General features: G+C 37.6%; 1 protein-coding gene across 1 annotated transcript in view; it reads left to right on the top strand.

The window, feature by feature from the left end:
• Window positions 1-11: 11 nt before the first annotated feature.
• TTC13 (tetratricopeptide repeat domain 13) overlaps window positions 12-19,235 on the top strand; it is a gene marked incomplete at its 3' end in the record, with an annotated part of 43,049 nt that continues 23,825 nt past the window's right edge. Inside the window, exons 1-9 of the mRNA XM_082306686.1 lie at window positions 12-238; window positions 3,715-3,809; window positions 6,708-6,783; window positions 9,607-9,677; window positions 11,907-11,972; window positions 13,480-13,572; window positions 14,675-14,791; window positions 15,619-15,729; window positions 18,195-18,277. Coding sequence (XP_082162812.1) covers window positions 19-238; window positions 3,715-3,809; window positions 6,708-6,783; window positions 9,607-9,677; window positions 11,907-11,972; window positions 13,480-13,572; window positions 14,675-14,791; window positions 15,619-15,729; window positions 18,195-18,277 — 932 coding nt within the window. The 5' untranslated portion in view covers window positions 12-18. The remainder of the gene's footprint in view (window positions 239-3,714; window positions 3,810-6,707; window positions 6,784-9,606; window positions 9,678-11,906; window positions 11,973-13,479; window positions 13,573-14,674; window positions 14,792-15,618; window positions 15,730-18,194; window positions 18,278-19,235) is intronic.

Here is a 19,235-nt window from a genome sequence, read left to right as displayed (position 1 = left end):
GCGGGGGAAGCGGTGCGCATGCGCCCTGGGAAGATGGCACCTGCCGGCGGCTGCGGGGCCGTGAGGGGGCTGTGGGCGCCGCTGGCCCTGCTGGCCCTGGCCCGGGCCGCGCTGGCCCTGACCGAGCAGTACCCGGCCTTGTCCCTGCTCAAGCAGGAGCTGCACCGGCAGCGCCAGGGCCCGGCGGGGGGCTGCGCCTCGGCGGGGGAGTGGGCAAAGCACTACTCGGCCGAGTGCGGTGAGTCGGGGGGCGCTGCGGTGGTGGCCGCCCCCAGCCCCGGGGCGGGGGCGAGGAGGCCGGCAGCCGCTCGGCGCCGCGGAGCTCTGAGGCCGGGGGTGGTGGCGGGGGCGCCGGCGCGGGCGCCTTCTGCCCCGCTCCTGCGGAGGGCGGCGGGAGCAGAAGAGGAGCGCGCGGCCGGGCCTCGCCTCACGAGGGGGCGCCGGCGCGGGGCCCCGGCGGCGGGCGGGAGGCGGGGGGGGCTGGGCTGCGCGCCCCGCTGCCGCCCCGCTGCCTCGCAGCGCGGCGTCGCCGGTCTGAGCTGCGCCCCCGAGCCGCGCTGTGCGGTGCGGAGCAGGGGCTACGGCTGTGGCACGGGGCGGGGGAAAAGCTCCTTCCCCCTTGAACGGGTGAGCCCTGGGGCCTGCGGCATCGCCCGGGAGGAGTCCTGTTGCCCCGCTCGCCGGCCTGCCAAGTCCAGCTGCTGGACTCTGCCTGCTTCGTCATCCCTGCGCTCAGGGGCACGCAGGCACCCCCGCCCCTTGTGCTCGTATTTTTGCATGGAATATGGCTCGATTCATTTTCTGCTACGGTTATGTATCTCTTGCTGGTGAACCAGGTGCTTTTCTTTAGGAGCGCCAAGTTCAGGTAGCAGATCTTCTGGTCTTTTTCAAGTTAATTGATGGCTTTTAATACAGGCACAGTTAAAACTATTTTTATGTGCTTAAATATCTGTTGCATCAGGATCGTGTGACTTAAGCAATCTGTTATGATCTTTGATCGTGAGCATAGTGTGAATGTGCTGTACAAAAATGCCGGTCTGAATCACAATGTACATGTAATACAGATGAAGAAAAAGATTTTATCAATTCAATGCAATATAGACATTCAGTTATTTATATGAGAATAACCAGTGATGTGTCATGACTGCTTAGCTGTCTGCAGGGTTTTATTTTTTTTCCTCTTATTTCATAAAGTCTGTGCTCATATCAACAATTGCTGTGGTCCTAAGGACAATATACAGCTAGTGTAATCCACGCAAAATTACAAACTTTCTAGATATACCTTGTTATGAGTTTCCTACATCTGCTTTTTTTCCCTCTGCATGTGCGCTTTTGTCATTATAGCTTAAAGTTCTTTGGTTAGTTTATATCATCTGTGTTAAGTAGGTATTTTACATCAGCTGCTTTCTTTTTGGGGGGTGGGGGCAGGGTGGCTACAGTGGCTGAGAGCCATAGTACATAAACACTAAATCAGATCATGAAAATTATCTCGGTTGACCATTGCTCCAAATCATTCAAGCTTAAGCATAAAACCAAAAAGACTTTCACCCAGCGTTAAGATAAAATCTGTATATCACACAAGTTAATAAATGGCAAAGCGTGATTACATCTCTTCTGTTACTAAGGCATGAATGATTGACTCGGGATACTCCAGAAGTGTGTTTGGAAGATTAGATTTTGATTTAAAGGTGGATGTTGTTTTAAAGAGACCAGTGTAATTGGGATTGATATAAGGAATTCTGCTTAAATCATCAGGTGCCTCAGGTACTTTGCATACACTGATAATGAGATAGCCCTTAGTTACAGAACAACATACTTACCCGGAAATAGCTGTATACCAGTTCACTCCTTGCCATTTAAATCCTGTGGCTAAATAAATTGCCAGTTGAAAAATTCCCTTAAGCTCTTAGTCTTTGTTTTAGTACAACTTTCCCAGAAGCTGAGAATCTTTTTATCTCAAGTAGTTTCTCTTGTAGCCTACTACAAGGCCCAGGGTAATTTCTCTGGTTGGTGTTTCTGTTTTTTCATAAAGTTGTTAATGAGGCAGTGTGGTACGGGTTTGACTGTATCTAACTCGCAGACAAAGGCAGATCCGTTCTTCCCTATGAGTAAAGCAGTTTATTGCCCCAAGAATTGCAAGATCTGAAGGGTCCTTTTCCCCCTATATCTTGTAACAGGTAGGCTGTTCTTATTTCCTGCCACCTTATTAAAAAATTCCTTCGCTAAATTCTTGCTGTTGTGCGGAAAATTATTCTGGAGGTGGGCCGTGCCTGCACCTCTTTGTTTTGGTTTGTGAAGCAAAAATTGCTCAGTGAGTCCACAGCGATGGCTCTTAACTGTCACTGACTTACGAGCACCAACACAGAACAAGTAATGTGTTAATAATGCTGCCATAGCACAGGAGGGTTTGGCCAACGTGAAGAGCAAAGGGCAGTGTTGAAAACTCTTACTGGAAACTGTGGCTGTTGAGCCACTATTCTTACAGGACTTTCTGACTTTAAACTTTGACCTTCTGCTTTTCACCACTCTTGCTTCTGTTATAAAACTTCTCCCACCAGTTATTGTTTATGGCTCAACTTAGTTCCAAGTTTCTATTTCGAGGGAATGATTTTAGATGCTATTTTGACTTCTCTTTATAAGAAGACTGTTTCTTTTTCTCTTTTAGCACTATACTTGTGAGAAATGGGGAGTTAACTAACTGCAACCCTTATGTAATCAAAATATAAGAATAGCACTGCCTGTACAAGTGAATTAGAAACACACACTGCCCCCCAGCCTTTCAAACTTAGCATCAAGCTTATGTTTACAAGCATTAGGGGAGATGAGAAAATTTGGTATTTGTGACATGCAATCAAAGAGATAAAGACTGTTTATTTACCCTTTCTTGTTTACTCTTGAAATATTTCAAGTTAATAGAAGCTTTAAGATCTGAAGACTTAAAAGCTAATAGTTCTGTTAGGATAGCAGTTAAAGCACCATGTAAGTGAAGTAGTGACATCTATGGTCTATCAATCTAGGGGATTTTGTTGATTATTGTTGTTACTTGTTTATTTGTTTCTTTTGTTAAACTTTTTCTCTGCTATGCCAACAAGCTGTTTGACTTTTCATAGATTTGAATCAATCTTATACTTTTTCTAATGGTCGTCTTAGTAGTATACCTGTGAGGACCTTTGTATATGTTCAGTCAATTATGGTTTACTATTCTGTCTGCTTTTTACAGTCTTTTATACCTCTGTTTCCTGGACTTCCAGCAGTAGCTCTTTTCCTACCTCTGTATGGTCCTTTCCAATTATTTTCCTCTCTGGGATTGGAATGATAATTTTGTCTTTAATTTCTTGGGCCAGAAAATGGAATCATAATGCCAAATGGGGACATGTCTACCCCAGACTTTTCTCAAGCTTCCAGCTTCCTCCCCTTTTTACCCCCCTCCTTTTTTTTTAGCACCTTCATTTTTATTTTTTTAATGTATTTTTAGCCAAAAGCATAAGGAGAAGTAGCGATAAAACTGGTTATATAAAAGCAGTCATGTCAGCTATTGCTTCCCTGGCTGCGTGGATGTAGCGCTGTGTGCAGAAGGTTCTTCATTAAAGTTCTGCCCTGTGGAGTGCCCAATGGGGAAGCTGTTCAGATGAACATGAAGAATGTGAGATGTGATAATAGAACATATGTGCAACTCTCTGAGTTCCTAAAGGTATTTTCTCTATTTTCCCCCAGATTCATCATTTTTGCACTTCCATGAGTCTGATTGCGACATAGGAGGGTCTTCATCTTGTGAATCTGTGCTTTCTTTCAACACAGAAAAAATTCTGGTATGCTATCAAGAATATAATGTACAAAACAATTTTTAATAGATTGTTGATGTCGCAGCACACTTTAGCTGCATAATCAGTGAGAATGAAGTTCAGGCAAATAACTACAAATAGCATCTGTTGATCAGTAGGCATAGGTCCCCAAAAGGCTTAAGAATGAACGAACTCAATTTCGTAGTACACCATCATGAGTCTCTAGGGCTGTCAGCAGTTTCAACTAATTGAAGCTGACGTTTCCACTGAAGGCTAACCTTCACCTGGATTAGTCTACCAATTAATTTTTTATTTTTAGGGGTGCAGGGGCTATGACTGAAAAAGGGAAAGGTGTGTTAGTTTTTACCCAGATTAACTACCTGACGAGGCTTACCACAAAATGCATGTAAGAGTAGGAGTGATAACATGCAATCGCTACAGAAATAACATTGTGCACAGATGATAGAGTTATAGGCTTTAGACCATATTTCACTAGATGTAATACAGACATGGTATGTGGAGAATATTCTAATAAAAGAAGAGTATCTCTTTGTAGAGAGACTTCAAGAGGATTATTTTGAAATTCGGGTTTTCTTGCAATGCTACTGTTAACCTGTTGATCTTGAACAAACATAATCTTCAGTCTACGTTAGAACACAGGTTTGATGTTACTTCTTCAGCCCAGTAGAGTTACAAATATTGAAAATCTTCAAATAATTCCCATGTGAATATACAAAGAAGCCTTGGCAAATTTGTAGAAATTATTGGCTATGGGGGAGTGTGGAAACAATATTCTAATTCAAAGCGACTTTTCCAAAGGAGGCATTTGGAAATAAAACTACTCTACTGCAAATCCACCAAGCCAATTATTTAACTTCAATATTCTCCATAGACGTTACTTCATCAGATATTGGTCTGATCTTCTGTCTAGTCTAATCTAGCGGTACCAGCAATTCTTTCTAAGGCAGTGAAATGTGTATTAGTTTCTTAGAAATTTCCCTGTTTCAAAAAAAAAAAATTGTTTTGAAGAGAGCAACAGTTCGACCTGTTGGGAGCTGGTACTGTGATGAAAATTCTCTCATTTCTTGAAGGCAGAATGACTCACATTTTGGCATGTAGAGCTGCAGGATGTCTAACCTATAACTGAATTCAGAATTTGTTGAAGAAGTATGGATCCCCTTCCTCCCTCAACCCAAGAACCAAACACTATTCTGTTGTTCTATGATAACAAAACAGATGAGGTAGATGAGGGCGGGGGAAACCGTGCTGAGTGCAGCTCTGTAATTCATAGGATATTAATGTAATGCCAGATTCTTTTGGTTGTAGCTTATTTTCCAATACCCAGTGTGGAATCTTGCTGTATCTTATCTTTTGTCCGCAGGCAAAGAAATGTAGGCCTTTTTTGTAAATCCACCAAAGAAGAGGTTGTACTTCAGTAAATTGATTTTTTTCTAATGTTAAGACAATTATAGAAGAATAATGTTTTGCAGAGTTAAATATTGAAGATCACTTTCTGAAGTAGGTTTTCTGGAAATTACCTGAAGGCCATTGATGATATGAAATGGTTGTGTTTGGAGGTGTGTGATTTGTAAATATATATGGTCTTCAATGTAGATTTAGTTCTCTAACTGGTATACTTGTTGAACCCTGCTCATTCTTGTGCTGTTTTTTAATGATTTTTTTTCTATGAGGAAAAGAACTTTTCCATTCTGTTACTGTAGGTGCAGCACTAGGTGGAGTAATAATTCTCAGAATGTTATAGTGTAATGTAGAGCTCATACATGATCTCTAACAAACAAGGTTTGTAAAATCCAATTCGCTAATCGTTCATACCCTGCAAAATACTCAAGTTTTTAGAGCAGATGAAACTTTCTTCTCATTCCTAAGATTATTAGATGAACAGGGCAGAAACTGTGCAATGGGATTTGGCCAGTTACTTTTGTGCTTTGTAGATCATTGAAATGTCTGTGTCATGGACACAAGTAATGAGGCTACTTTCTATTGAACATGCCAAAAAAAGTGGAAGGGAGGAGGACAAAGTGCAGTCCTCTCAGTAGAGGAAATCATGAGTTAAATATGTTCTCTGAAGTTTAAGGTGTTTAACTGCCTTCTCTGAAGTTAAAGATGTACTTATGTGCTGTTTAGCTGAAGCAAAAGAAGAGAACTGAGCAGTGAGAGAAGTTATCTTTTCCTCTTCTTGCTCCCTAAAACAGTTTGGAAGGCTTATTAATTGAATGAGCATTTTGTATTTTTCTAACATAAACTGCTCTGCTAGGCTTACAGCTGTCTATTAAATGTATTTCTGAGGGCTTGTCTTTGGCAGTCTTGGTTTCTGTAGGCGCATTATTTGGGGAACAGAAACCTTAGATGAGGCTACCATTGGCTGAACAAAGTCTATAACTGATAGAAGGTTATTGTTGAAAGGACAGCCTTTTTACTTTAGTATGGCAGTGTTAAGTTAAACTTGTCTTTATTGCTGGAGTGCTATTCTTCTCAGTGTTTCATTTTCAGTGTTTTACTCTTCTGTAGTACCCTTCCCTTTGCAGGAGACAAAGGAATAATTAATGGGGTAAAGAGTATAAACTTCCCTACGAAGTAGCACGTGTCTTAAAAAGACTTCCAAAACTTCATGTTAAGTAGATGTAGTATAGAAACACCAGCCACTGGTAAAATGCTGACAATGTCCTTTCATCGGAAAGGTTTGATTAGCCTTATGTTAGAGAGGATAACAGCAGCACCTGACTGAAGAGCTGTTTTTCTCCCTGTAGACGACTAGGAATGAATTTGTTTTCAGTTACCTTAAAGCAATCACAATAGTCTTAACTTTTTGATTTAAGGCATTCTCTTAAGGATTTAAAACATGGGTTTTCTATTAAATTCTTTACTGTTGTTTGCTGAACACTTAAAAAACATGATGTTTTACAGAGTCAAGCGAAGTTGCTTGCAGAGCAAAAACGATTTCCATTTGCTACTGATAATGACAACACAAATGAAGAATTGGGTAAGATGCCTTATATAAGGTTTGTGCAGGTGAATTACGTGCTAGTTATTAGCACTGAATGTTTTGAAACTAAACTGATGATTCCTTAGTGATGCATTAATTTTTAAAGTGATCCTAATAAGCCTGAAAATACAGTGAGTTTTCTCTGGTCATAAAAAGAAAATATGTATCTCTCTTTCTAAAAATCTTTTCTCCTTTGCTTACTAGAATTCTTCACCATGTCTGCTTAAGCAGGTGTTCAAAAAGCATTTTGATTAAATCCTGTTAAACAGTCTCAGCTATTTCCTGCTTCTCTTTTTCTGTCATTATTGATGAATAAAACTATTCAAACATCCAGAAAATTTTACCAATGGAATATGTTTTCTATCAAGCGTAGATCTTGGATCTGTATTCCCATCTCCACACACTCTTCCCATCAACGCTAACAGGCAGCAGGAAGGCTTTCTGAATTATGTCCTTATACAGGCTGCTACTCGATGTTTTTTTCAAAGCACACTCGGCACAGAAAATGGAGGCATTTCAAATAAAGCAACAGGAAATACTTTTCTGAAAGGACTCGAGGAAGGAGTTACTTGCACTGCTTCTCCAAACTGGTATCCTCTATAGGAAGCAGAGGTATTATGAGGCAGCAAAGGTCTTTTTATAAAAGAGCAAAGGGAGACTTTACTGATAGGTTGTCTAATGAAATTAAAACAACTGAGTAGTTTTTTTTATTGACATAATTTCTGCCTGCACAGATTTATCCAGGATAATTTGGGGGCTTAATCTTTTTTCATATTCCTAGCATACCTATGTTCATAGAATCCTGCAGGGAATACCGAACTTCCCTCTAGCAGAAAATATTTGATGCTTTTAGTATCCGCTCTGTAGACGTGGAAGACTATGCCAGAAGGTCCCTATGCTCATGTTTGACCTGTAGGCTGGCACCTACCTACCCACTTTATTTCAAGTATGCCATAGTGTGGAGAGCCTGGGTACTTCTTGTTTGTGGGTGTTACTTTTAACTGTTCTGAGGAAAAGTAGTGTGAGATGTACGGGGCATTCTGAAGCAACGTTGGTACCAAAATACTTGGGCTAATGGACCATTGTTAACCCTTAGATTTTTCATAATAAATTAATTGTATTTTTGTAGTATTTAATTAAAGATGAAAAGATTAATCAAAGAGATAACATTTAAAAAGAAGCTGATACTGTATCAGCTACTAGCTGCCCATCAGTTGCTGTAGTTTTACAGACATAGCCTACAACCTCCTGCATTTTGCCAAGAGTCTTGGATAAACAAAATAAACTCATTATCAGCAAGACAATGAGTCTTCATTATCTTCCTTCCTCCACTTTTTTCCTTAATACTGGCATGGTTGAGTTGATTTTATTTTACGTGCCAACTGTTCTGTATTCTGGGATTGGAACAGTAAGGATGATACTAAGAACTGTGTAGTCTTGGAGGAGAATGAAATGAGGAAAATTCAAGAGCTCTTCAACCTGTCCTTCGCCTTGCCAATTTTCTTTCCTTTTTTGGCAATGCTATGTATCTGTACCAAGTGAGGCTTTTTATGTATCGAGGAAAAAGCTTATGTTGCACACAAATACTTCCTTCTGCATAACAGAAATGCTCCAAGAATGAGGCAAGCTCTGGATTAAATACATTTCTTATTTCTCTTTCATTTAACTTTTTTCCTCCTTTAACGAACAGTGCTTGGCGACACTGCCAAAACAATGTGGCTCTGCCTGCATGGAAGATAAATGTCTGTGTCCTATTAAAAATACCTGTGTCCTAACTGGCTTATTCGTCTCTCCTCATGTTTGAGTAAATAATTAAGCTGATAGGTGCCTCTTCCATTCTGTTTGGATGACTGCTAAAACTCATTAGAATTATGTGGAAAGGTGAATTCTCACTCTTAGTTCCACTGTCAGCCGTTTGTGCAAACTGCCTGGGGAAGAGTTGTACTTTAACCTTCATGGCTCTGGTCTGCAAGATACTTGTTTTTTGTGGGAAGTGTAGACAGAGCTTAGTCCAGAGTTAAGAACTGTGAGAGATTAAAACATGTGAAATGAAACAATCTCGAGATATTCAGCTGTCAGAACTGAACTTCAGTCATGCAAGCACAACTACAGCTTTCCAGTCTTGTGACTTGACTGTATTTTTATATCTTGTGGAGATTACAGGAACATGTTTCTAAAACAGTGGTCTGTTTCTTTTTCAAACACTTGGCCTCTACCCCAAAGCAGGGGGGATATGCAAGAACTTTAAAGCTTTTCATAATTTTAACATCGGTAAAGATTCTGTAGTTTTTCAGTCTCATTTTTTAAATAATGTAATCACTTTAGTTGAGGTTTTTCTAGATAATTCAAATGAAGGAAAGACTTACTGTGAGCTAGTAAAGTTTAGCAAAATGTGTACAAACAAGTACAATCAGATGTTCTCTGATAGAATTATCAAAAAAAGTTTGCCAGCGTTAGCCAGGCTCACTTATAATTGAGAAAGCAGCTATGGCTACTAAATGGGATCATGGGTCCTAAATACTTTAGAAGCAAACACGGACCCTTTCCTGAACAACTTGTTTGGGTTATTTTCTCTCCTTTTTACAAACCACAACCCCCAAACCCAATTCTGATTAGCATAGTATGAACTGAATAATTAACAAATCCTAGGTAATGGTTGAGGGAAGTCATTTCAATGGCAGTTCAGAAATCATTTGACTACTTAAATCTTCAGTGCAGTGTAGGAACTTATATTAAGTACAACCAAATTGTAAAATGTATAAAAAAAAAAAAAAATCAGGATTTTTGCTGTTTTATTTACATTTGTAATTTTTTTGTTAGCAATTGCTTACGTGTTGATTGGCAACGGCTTGTATGATGAAGCCATACGACATTTTTCAACAATGCTGCAGGTAAGTTTTCTGTTTGGACCCCTAAAAAATCACTTTATGAAATTATCCATTACAACATACAGCTTTCACTAAAGCAAAGATTCCATTAAGGATTTTAAAATGAGGGTAATTATTCTATGAGAGTCATTATTCTATTATTTGCTCATTTTTTTTCCATCCAAACATAAGCATACTCTTAAAATCAGGTGATTCAGTATCTTTATTATTTGCTGAGTACTTTTTATGGCACTTTGGGGGGAAAAAAAAAAAAGGCATCTTCAGAAACCTGACCTGTGCAAAATTGAAGTTCCTTTAATTGCCCTCTTAATGTGTAGGCTGAGATGTTTTGATGTGGATTTTTTTGGGCGACTGTCAGCATGTTGCCAGTAACATCAGAAAAAAAACCCAACAGAGATGACTCGTTGCTAGTGGCAAGTACCACATTGCTTTCACGATGATAAATGATTTTGTATGCTGGGTTTATCCTTCTTCTTCAGTGGTAAGCATTTGATGAGTTTAATATGCAAGTAAAACATAACTAATACTTCAACATTTTTTTTTTTCTGGCCAAGGTAAAGAATTCAGAATCTTCTTCTATGACGTAGAAGGTAGCCACTTCTAAAACAAAACAAACCCCAACAGTTTAAAAGCTTCAGTTAAAGCTGATTTCAAAATACTGCGTTTTTATGGCTAAGAACCTGGGACTACCAGAAGCATGGACCTGCTTTTTGATCTAAACCGGTTGTAGTACATAAATGCAAGCTGGAAGTAATACTTCAAATACTAGCATGCATTTTTTTTTTTTTTTTAACTCAAAAGTCGTATGGCTTGTACTTAAATTGAGTGAAAGTGTGGCAATTTAGTGAATTATTCCAGGGAATTTATCAGAGGACTAGAATGTTTTTTGTTGGTTTTTTTGTTTGTTTTAGGTGTTTAGTGATCTCTGATTTGTTTTTTATGTGAGGAATGATTTTTTTTTTTACCCTAATGAGTAATCCTGCCTCAAAAACCACTGGATTTACACAATGTTTCCTGCCTTCTCTTTATTAAGAAGGGAACTTAATATATGTGAAGATAAGCAAGATACAGCAACTGTAGAAAGATATTGTGAGAAGTGTGTATATAGTAGAGTCCCTTTGCAATGCACATATCTCAGTTGAAATGAATGTCGTGCTTATTGTATGCCTGAAAGGCTGTAAAGTTGTTGACTCTGTCTTCTATAAGGCAATTTTAAATACATATAAAGTGAATATTAAAACATCTAACAGAACAAAACAGCCTTACTTAGCTGCTGTATTAAAAGTAGGGAAGTTACCTGAAGTTGATGTTGGCAAGTGTACACTTGGAATCACCTCAAGTCTGGCAAGCTGCCGGCATTGGTATATCTGTTGTTTTGTCAGTGAAATAATTTGTTTCTTGGCAGTTGTCCCAGTTAAATGAGACCAGGTCTATGCTACAAACTTTTGTAGCACAGCTGTGGTATTGGGTGCAGGTGTGAAGATGCGGGATTCATGACTGGTTTTCAGGGAAACTGACTGCATAGACATTGTTGTGCCAAGAAAACTGGTTTTGCTGTTGTGGTTCTTCAAATTTGGATGGGAAACCATGGCTGGAGTAAATAACATGGAACAAGAAGTAGATTCACTGTGTAAGATGCATCCCCTCAAGTGCCTCAGTTGGAAAGCCAGGGACTTACATCTAACCCAAGGAAGGTTTGTTTGAATTTTGCAGAACTATTTTGGCAGAATACCTCTAGTTTTAGTTGCTACCTGAGTACAAATTTTGTCAGGATGTCACAATTTCCTGCTTCCTAATTTTAAATCTTAAATTTAAATTATGAACAAAACAAGCTTTGAATGGCTGAATTGTATTTGTTTATTATCACTTCAGTGACGCAAGAAAAAAGAAGTCATATAATTACCAATAAGGTTACAGATAATGAAGTTTGGACAACAGACTCTACTAACGTGTACATAGCTTCTGATAGGTGGTCACTGACACTGTAACTGCACTCTGTTTAGCTCATCTTCCAGGCAAATACCCCAGAACAGTTCCAGTAAATTGAATTGGAAGCTGTGAGCATATGAAAGTATGGACTGTAAACCAATCAATTTCTTTGCCTGACAACTGTGATTGCTCATTGCTTACTACTTAAGATCAGTAAGAATTAAATACATATTGAAGAAAGATACCTTTAAAAAAAAAAAAAACCCACAACTTACTATTGTATTCATTTTTTAATCTTAACAGGAAGAACCAGAGCTGGTTAGTGCAATTTATGGACGAGGGATAGCATATGGAAAAAAAGGACTACATGTGAGTAGATAATTATTTAAATTAAGATCTGACTGAATTATTTGAATCCAAACTATAAGAAGGCCTGTAACAAGAGGAGCTAGACTGATTAGAACTTGATAGGTACATCCCAAAGTCTTTGTGCTGTCCTAATATAATGATGTGTCCATCCCTCGGTAGGTCTTCATAACATAGAGGGATCTAGCAGATCATACTGCGCAAGCCACGGGTACATTTGCTTTGTGGGACTGTGGAAGTAAAGCAGCGTGAAGCAAGGGTGCCAAAGGAGAATATAGGCACAGTTGTGAGTGGTAGATAGTAAGGCTGGGAGCCACAACCACTTGAAGGAGTTACCTAATAAGATAATAGTATCTTGCCTCTGAGAGGCAGGTTTATGAAGTCCCACTGAATTTGTCTCCACATCTAGTCTGTATCTGGAAACAAAAAAGTCTTTTATTGCAACTTGGAAACATCGTCAACTCTTGCAATCCAGTAGGCTTTATATTGCTTCATGATTGCCTATGCCTCTTGATACGTATACCACCTTGAATTTGTTAAAAAAAAAAAAAAAAAAAAAAAATCAAAGTTACTTACAGTTACAGCTGACTGCTCAAACAATTTCCTGAGCAAAAATAAGTTTAAAAGTAGACTATGGTCCTCGTAGTTTGAGTTTGTGGCCTGTTGAATCGTGATTGAATGGTTGCTGGAATTCTAGAAGAAAGAATAGTTAAATAACTGTTTGAAAATTTCCTTTGTGCAGAATATTTAATTCTTTAGTGGTGCTGACAGGAGCTTGAAGTCCCTCATATATGCATGTTTTTAACACCAGCCTGAGTTTTTCTCAGTTTGGCTAGATGTTGAGACAGCTTCACCTCATAAAAGTTTCTGTGAGTGACACCTTCAAGACACAAAGATGATGTTAAGCACATGCAAAATTTCTTTGCCTTGAAAAAGAAGAAAAAGATCAATGAAATCTAATACAGAACTTGCTATATAACCAGTTTGGATTTTTTTTTTTTCCAATTAAGTAACTGCTTTCATCCTACAGTTTATTGAGGACAATATAAAAATTTAGATAGGCGAGATGTTGATGACATTAACCCGTTCACCAGTACTACTTGGATTAATTTACAGACAGTACAGATGAAAACACTGGTGGGTGAGAGTATGCGTGTGTGTTGGAGTTCGTGTGAGAGCTTGAGCCAGCTTTGCTGCCAAGAAAGGTACCTGTGGAGCCGTAAACCTAATGTTTATTCACAGAGTTACATTAATAATTTATTAGAGGTACAGCACAAAGATGATGTGTACAAGCAAAGTTTATTTTTTCTTGTTTATAGCAGATGGGGGGGAGGTGTTCAGCTATTTGTAGAATACTGCATCGTAATGCTATTAGCAAAGGTGTGAAGGGCTTTTAATGTAAACTGATATACTTTCAGAAACTTAGCCAATCTAGTTGTCCTTCACTCTTCAGAGTATATTACTCTAAGTATGCACAGTTGTTTACCTTCCTTATTTTTCTCCTTTTCAGGATATGAAAAATGCTGAACTTGCTCTGTTTGAGCTCAGCAGGGTGATTAGTCTAGAACCAGATCATCCTGAAGTATTTGAACAGCGAGCAGAAGTGAGCATTTTTTGTCTCTTTTCAGAATTTTGGAGAAGCTGCAATTATACAGTATTTTCAAGTATTTCTTCACTGGTTTAATGACTAAAGCTCTTACTTGTGTTTTTCTGTGACCATTCCTCCTTTCTTTTAAAATATACATATTTGTTCTCAAACAGTGTAATCTGTGGAATGTTTGTTTTTAAAGTGAAACATACACCATATGGAGTTACTATAGCCAATAGAATAGCGTATATTATGTCTAAATGTTTAGTTTTCGACATACTATATAGCAAGATTGTGTGTGTTTTACTGTTTTTAATATAATGAATCAAAATATCACTCAAACCTTACTGTTTGCACTTGGTGTCACCTTAGTAAATGTATTGTTGGGACTAGTTGGTAAAATGCCAAACTTGTAAAGAATGAGTTTTTAATCAAATGTTTTGGTTTTATATTTGTGCGCGTAAGTTAAATATCATTCAAATACACAGATATTTTTCATTTTGAAAATCATGTTTTGTTTTGCCAATTACAGAAAATGGATTTCAAGAAGCAGCTTTGTAGACAAATCAAAAGCATAAATATTAAAGTCAGCATACTGTATAATGATAACTGCCATAATATGAAATTATAATTCACAATTTTCATGTTTTTAATGATTTGTTAATACATTTGTTAATAATCTTGATCTAAAAATGTGAAAGGCATTCAAATAATTAGAAAATAGACTATTTTCCATTGGGGAGAATATTTTGTCAAAATAAAAAGGTTTATGAGAGTACTTCAACTACATTTTCAGTTGAATGTGTTGAAATAACTTGAAATAGAGTATTTTGCTTTGGCTGAATTGTTTTTATTTGGAATACTAGGTTTCTGCAAATGTTACTGGTGATTTTCATGTACACTAATATTTTTTTGGAGAAAAATGCTTTCAGATTTTCCCTTTGATAGGGGCTTAAAAGCAGTAAGTACTGAAATTTATAGTAGAACTTTCCAGCCTGTTCTAGCAAATACAGTTACTCTGTTACAGCTGAACATGAAAAAGAATAATTTTCATATTTCTAAAACAAATCTATTCAGCCTGTTTGCTCTAAACTATGTTTTTGTTTTATACCCTTAGATATTGTCCCCACTAGGACGAATCAGTGAAGCATTATCTGATCTCACCAAAGCTATTCAGCTACAACCATCAGCACGGCTCTACAGGCACAGAGGTACCCTTTACTTCATATCTGAGGTTAGTGGATTTTGGGGATTCTGTTTGGTTTTGGTTGTGTGGATGTTGTTGATTATTTTGTTGTTGTTTGTGCCAGTTGTGTTACTTTTGTTCAAGAGGTTCTTTCCTATTTAAATTAAAAAACAAAATAACAACAAAAGCCCTGATTTTCTTGTAGTTGGCTTTCTGACAGTTCCGAGGTATTCTTCAGGTATTTAATCTGCATATCTATTTAATGCAGAGAATCAGAGGGCAAGTACCTTGCATGCACATCTCTGATTGTTTTGTGTATTTGAGGAGTAGGATATGGATAAAGAATTTGACTTGATTTATAACCTACAGCTGCATTTGAGCAGTATTGTTAAATGCCAGTCTAAAAAGGAAAACAGTTATGGCCAAGGCAGTAACTGCCCTATATACTTAACCCCCCCTCCCAACAAACAAACGAACAAACCCTACAAAAATGCTAGCATCCTATTTTGCTATGTAATCTGTGTGTGTTGTTCTTATGCTTTAATGTAAAACAAGTAATTTTATCTTCAAAGATTGTGTGAATACTAAATAGCTGATTTCCCACTTTATTCTTCTGATTACACTCTCTTTGTTTCCAGCTATTTTTCCACCTACTTTACTATGTTTTATGTAGCACTTGCTGTAAAAGTTGTGTGTTGTGCATTCCTTATTCTTTGATATTCTGACTGGCAGTTGACAGTCATTGCTGCTTAGGCCTGAGACTGACTTCATATATTAAACAAAATTCTGTAGTTTACTTCTATGAAAATAAAAGTATGTATTCCTCTTTATTTGTATGGTGTTTCCTCTGTCATTTAAAATCTACTTTATTACAGGATTATGCAACAGCCCATGAAGATTTTCAGCACTCATTGGAACTGAACAAAAATCAGCCTATAGCTATGCTTTATAAAGGCTTAACCTTTTTTCACAGAGGACTTTTGAAGGTAAAGCTATGTTAAATAATAGTTCATGTACGAAAATACTCTCTATTTGAAGTTACTTCTACAAAATAGTAGAAATATCATAGGTGTTGATATACATATTTTTCTCTCACATAAGGAAGACTTTTTACAGCAAAAGAGTGCAAGCAAAATGAAAGGTGCCACTGCTGACTGTCATACTTCATGGTATGACATGTAAATACTGCTGGTCTTGCTGGATCTTGGTAAATCAGTGATAACTGACGTGTTTATGGAGTGTTTTGAAAGATGATTGTATTTGGCACCTCTGCTAATATCTGTATGGTAAATTCAAAATTTCTTTCCATGAAATGGAGACTCCCTAGGTTTTGTGAAGGGGAAAGGGATGAAGAGGAAAATAATTTTAAATCCTTCCTTGAATAAGCTAGAAAATAATCAAGGAAATTGCTGATAGAGAGCCCTGCATCTGTGTGTGTGTGTATTTCAGTTACATGTTGATTCTGAAATGCTCATATCTAAATTGAGGGAACATAATTGCTCTCTCATATTCTAAAATCAGCAGGGAAGTAAGTTCTTCCCATGCTTTTTTTAATGTTTCACCATTTCCTGACTCAAAACTTCTCTGTGTTTTAGGTGTAGTAATATTGCACCTGTTCTTGCTTGTAAAGTATTTAGAGATACTGCTGCAGTTTTTCTGAGGGGAGAGTAATTAGACAAGTTGTCCGAAATCATCAGTTTGAAAAGTGAAGATGCAACTGTGTGATTCCTAAATTCCAACAGAGTGGAAGCCTTTTTTTTTTTTTTTTTTTTAACCTCTGCTAACAGCTCGGGATTCATTAACGGTTGTGTGAAGAAATCCTGACAGAACCTGGAGACAACCCAGGACTCCCGAGTTTCAGTCCAGTATCTTTCATAGGCAATCACTGCATGTGGGGTTTTTTTCCCCCTTTTCCTTCTTTTTTTTTTTTTTTTTTTTTTAGCAGCAAACAGGGTCCTTCTCCATTTTCTTGGTACCTAAGCTGGTATTTTTTCCCCACACTCTCAGTGTATGCTGTGAGAACTTCAGGCTGTCATTGAACTTACTGTCTGTATCTTATTGCAGTCAAATGAGTTACTTGCAAATAATAGTCTGATTGAATTTCTGATTTTTGGTGTAGGCAGCAGAGAGCCCAGAAAGTGATGGTGGAAATATAACTGACAAGGATAAATAATATCTCAATTTGCAAAACAGAAACAACGTTTTCTTTCTGTTCGACACATTTCTGCACCACCACCTCCTTCCCTCCAATTTCTTTTCTCAGAGGAAGTGTCTTCCCTCTCTCACGTTCAAGTTCTGAGAGATTGTGACTGAGTGGCTTTTCATCCCCAGGTATACCTTAGCTTCCAGTCAGGTTCAGACTGCCTCTTAAAGGAAGGCTATACACGTCATCTGTTAGGTTTTACCAGGCTTGCTGAAAACTGAGACTTGAGGTGAGGGTAGCAGAGTGTTCATTTTTCAGTGAAAAGAGATTGTTGGTTTTGGATCACTACTTTTGGGAATAATCTTCTTGGATTTAAAACTTATCTAGAGGACATAAGCCTATCAGTAATGGTAGGTGATTATCTTATATTTTTGTTCAGTAGATATTTTTGTGCATGTTGTAGTGCTCAGAATGTATTTGATAGTTTTTTCTGAATAAGAATCTCTAAATTGACTGAAGATACTAATGATGCTTTCCTTACAGCATTTAGTTTCTTGCACTATAGACTTCAAGATACTTTTCAGGCATTCCTTCATAATATAATGTAGTTGATTATTCCTTCCTTAATTCTAAGTCTCAGTACTGCATTTGCCAATTTATATAGCCAGTCCAGTTTAAAAACCTGAGTTCTTAATCAAATCCTTTGAATCGGAAGATTTGTTTGAACATATGCGTATAATTATTTTTAGCTGTTTTATTTTTATTATATTGTATTCCTCACAGCAGCAGTACATGCTACTGTGTGAAGATGATCACTTACTCTGTAATCCCTCCTAAGAGTGTTTGCTAACTGTGCAACTAACACAGAATGCAATAAAACAATGAAAGGCAGAGTACAGATTTGAAGGAGTCTTTTGGATTGCAAAAAGTAAGAGGTGTATTATGAATGAAGAAGGAGGACTAAGGAGAGACTGCTTTGCCTTAGGGACCAGACTGAGCTTTGAAAGCAAACTCTGTAGGGATTTCATCTCTGAATTTTATTAAAATGCTAAAAGAATCACTCTTTCCCATAGCATATTAGACAAAGGAATTCCAGGTAAATCTCTTATTACCGTAAAGAATGTTGCAATATTTCATTTGTTATATGATGATTATTACTCTATAGATTTTGTAATAAATTCATGCCTTGTTTATTTCTTCCAAGGGTTTTGACAAATAACTCTAAATCCATGGCTAGTAACTACCGAGGATGCTAAAATTAAATGAATGCAGTAAGTGACAAGTTTTTCTGTTGATGTCTTTCTATAGGAAGCCATTGAATCGTTCAAAGAAGCTCTGAAGCAGAAAGCAGACTTCATAGATGCATATAAAAGTCTGGGACAAGCCTACAGGTAATTGCATTCAGAAATAGTTTTAAAGTCAGTTTTCTATCTGATGATGTTCTTTAAAATGCACTCTCTGAAGTTTTAAATGCTTGTTACAAAACCGTGCAGAATCATATGTGTATTTGGTAGCTTCTACAGCCAGAACGGCTATGTCGGGATATGTCCAATATAAATAATTTCTAGGTTTGCTGTGTATTTTTAATTCAGTCTCCAGTAGCTGTTTGAATCTCCCAGACTCAAAGGTTAGGTAAATGGCAGTTTTCAGTAAGATGTGTTTTAGGTATGCTAAATGATTTTTTTTTCAGTGGTGTAAATGTTTAGTATGAACTGTTGATTAATATGCTCATTAGTTGCCATCTGAGATTATTGTGCTACTTAAATTTATGAAAAACTCATTGCGTAGCACATATAATTTTATAGAACTGCTAGATCCTATATCAGTTAATCTCTCACCAAAGAGATTTACAGTTCTGAGAATTTAGCTAATTTCCTGTTTAGGTTTTTTTTTTTAATATAGACATGTAGTTTCTTACTTATTAATCAAATAATTAAAAAAAGGCAATTTCCGTTCAGAAGGGAACTAGTCACTTTTTTCCTCTTTTAATTTACATTAAAGATAAAATAATTCATAGTTGAATAAATTGTATTACTTTAAAGGTGGTCTGCAGATAATCACTAAGGAGAGAAGTACATATAGCTTGTGTATAACGAGACAAGAATATAACGTAGTCAGCAACTGAGTATCTCTGCCCATGGTAGTTCTTCTCCCAACCTGCTGGGTCTTGTTGGCTTTTTATTTCCTGTTTTAAATTTTTATTTTTGGAAAGCACTGATCTGCAGCATAGATGCTGCTGCAACATAAATGGCTTTTGTGTAGCAAGGGTTAAGTTGGGTAGGGTTGGTGTGCAAGCGTTACAGGATCGCGTGCTCTTTTTCTTCAGGCTTTATGCTTCCTTCAGCATAC

Source organism: Platalea leucorodia (genome assembly GCF_965183815.1).
Source record: "Platalea leucorodia genome assembly, chromosome: 3".
Taxonomy (NCBI): Eukaryota; Metazoa; Chordata; class Aves; order Pelecaniformes; family Threskiornithidae; genus Platalea; species Platalea leucorodia.
This window is presented reverse-complemented; position numbering and strand designations above follow the sequence as displayed.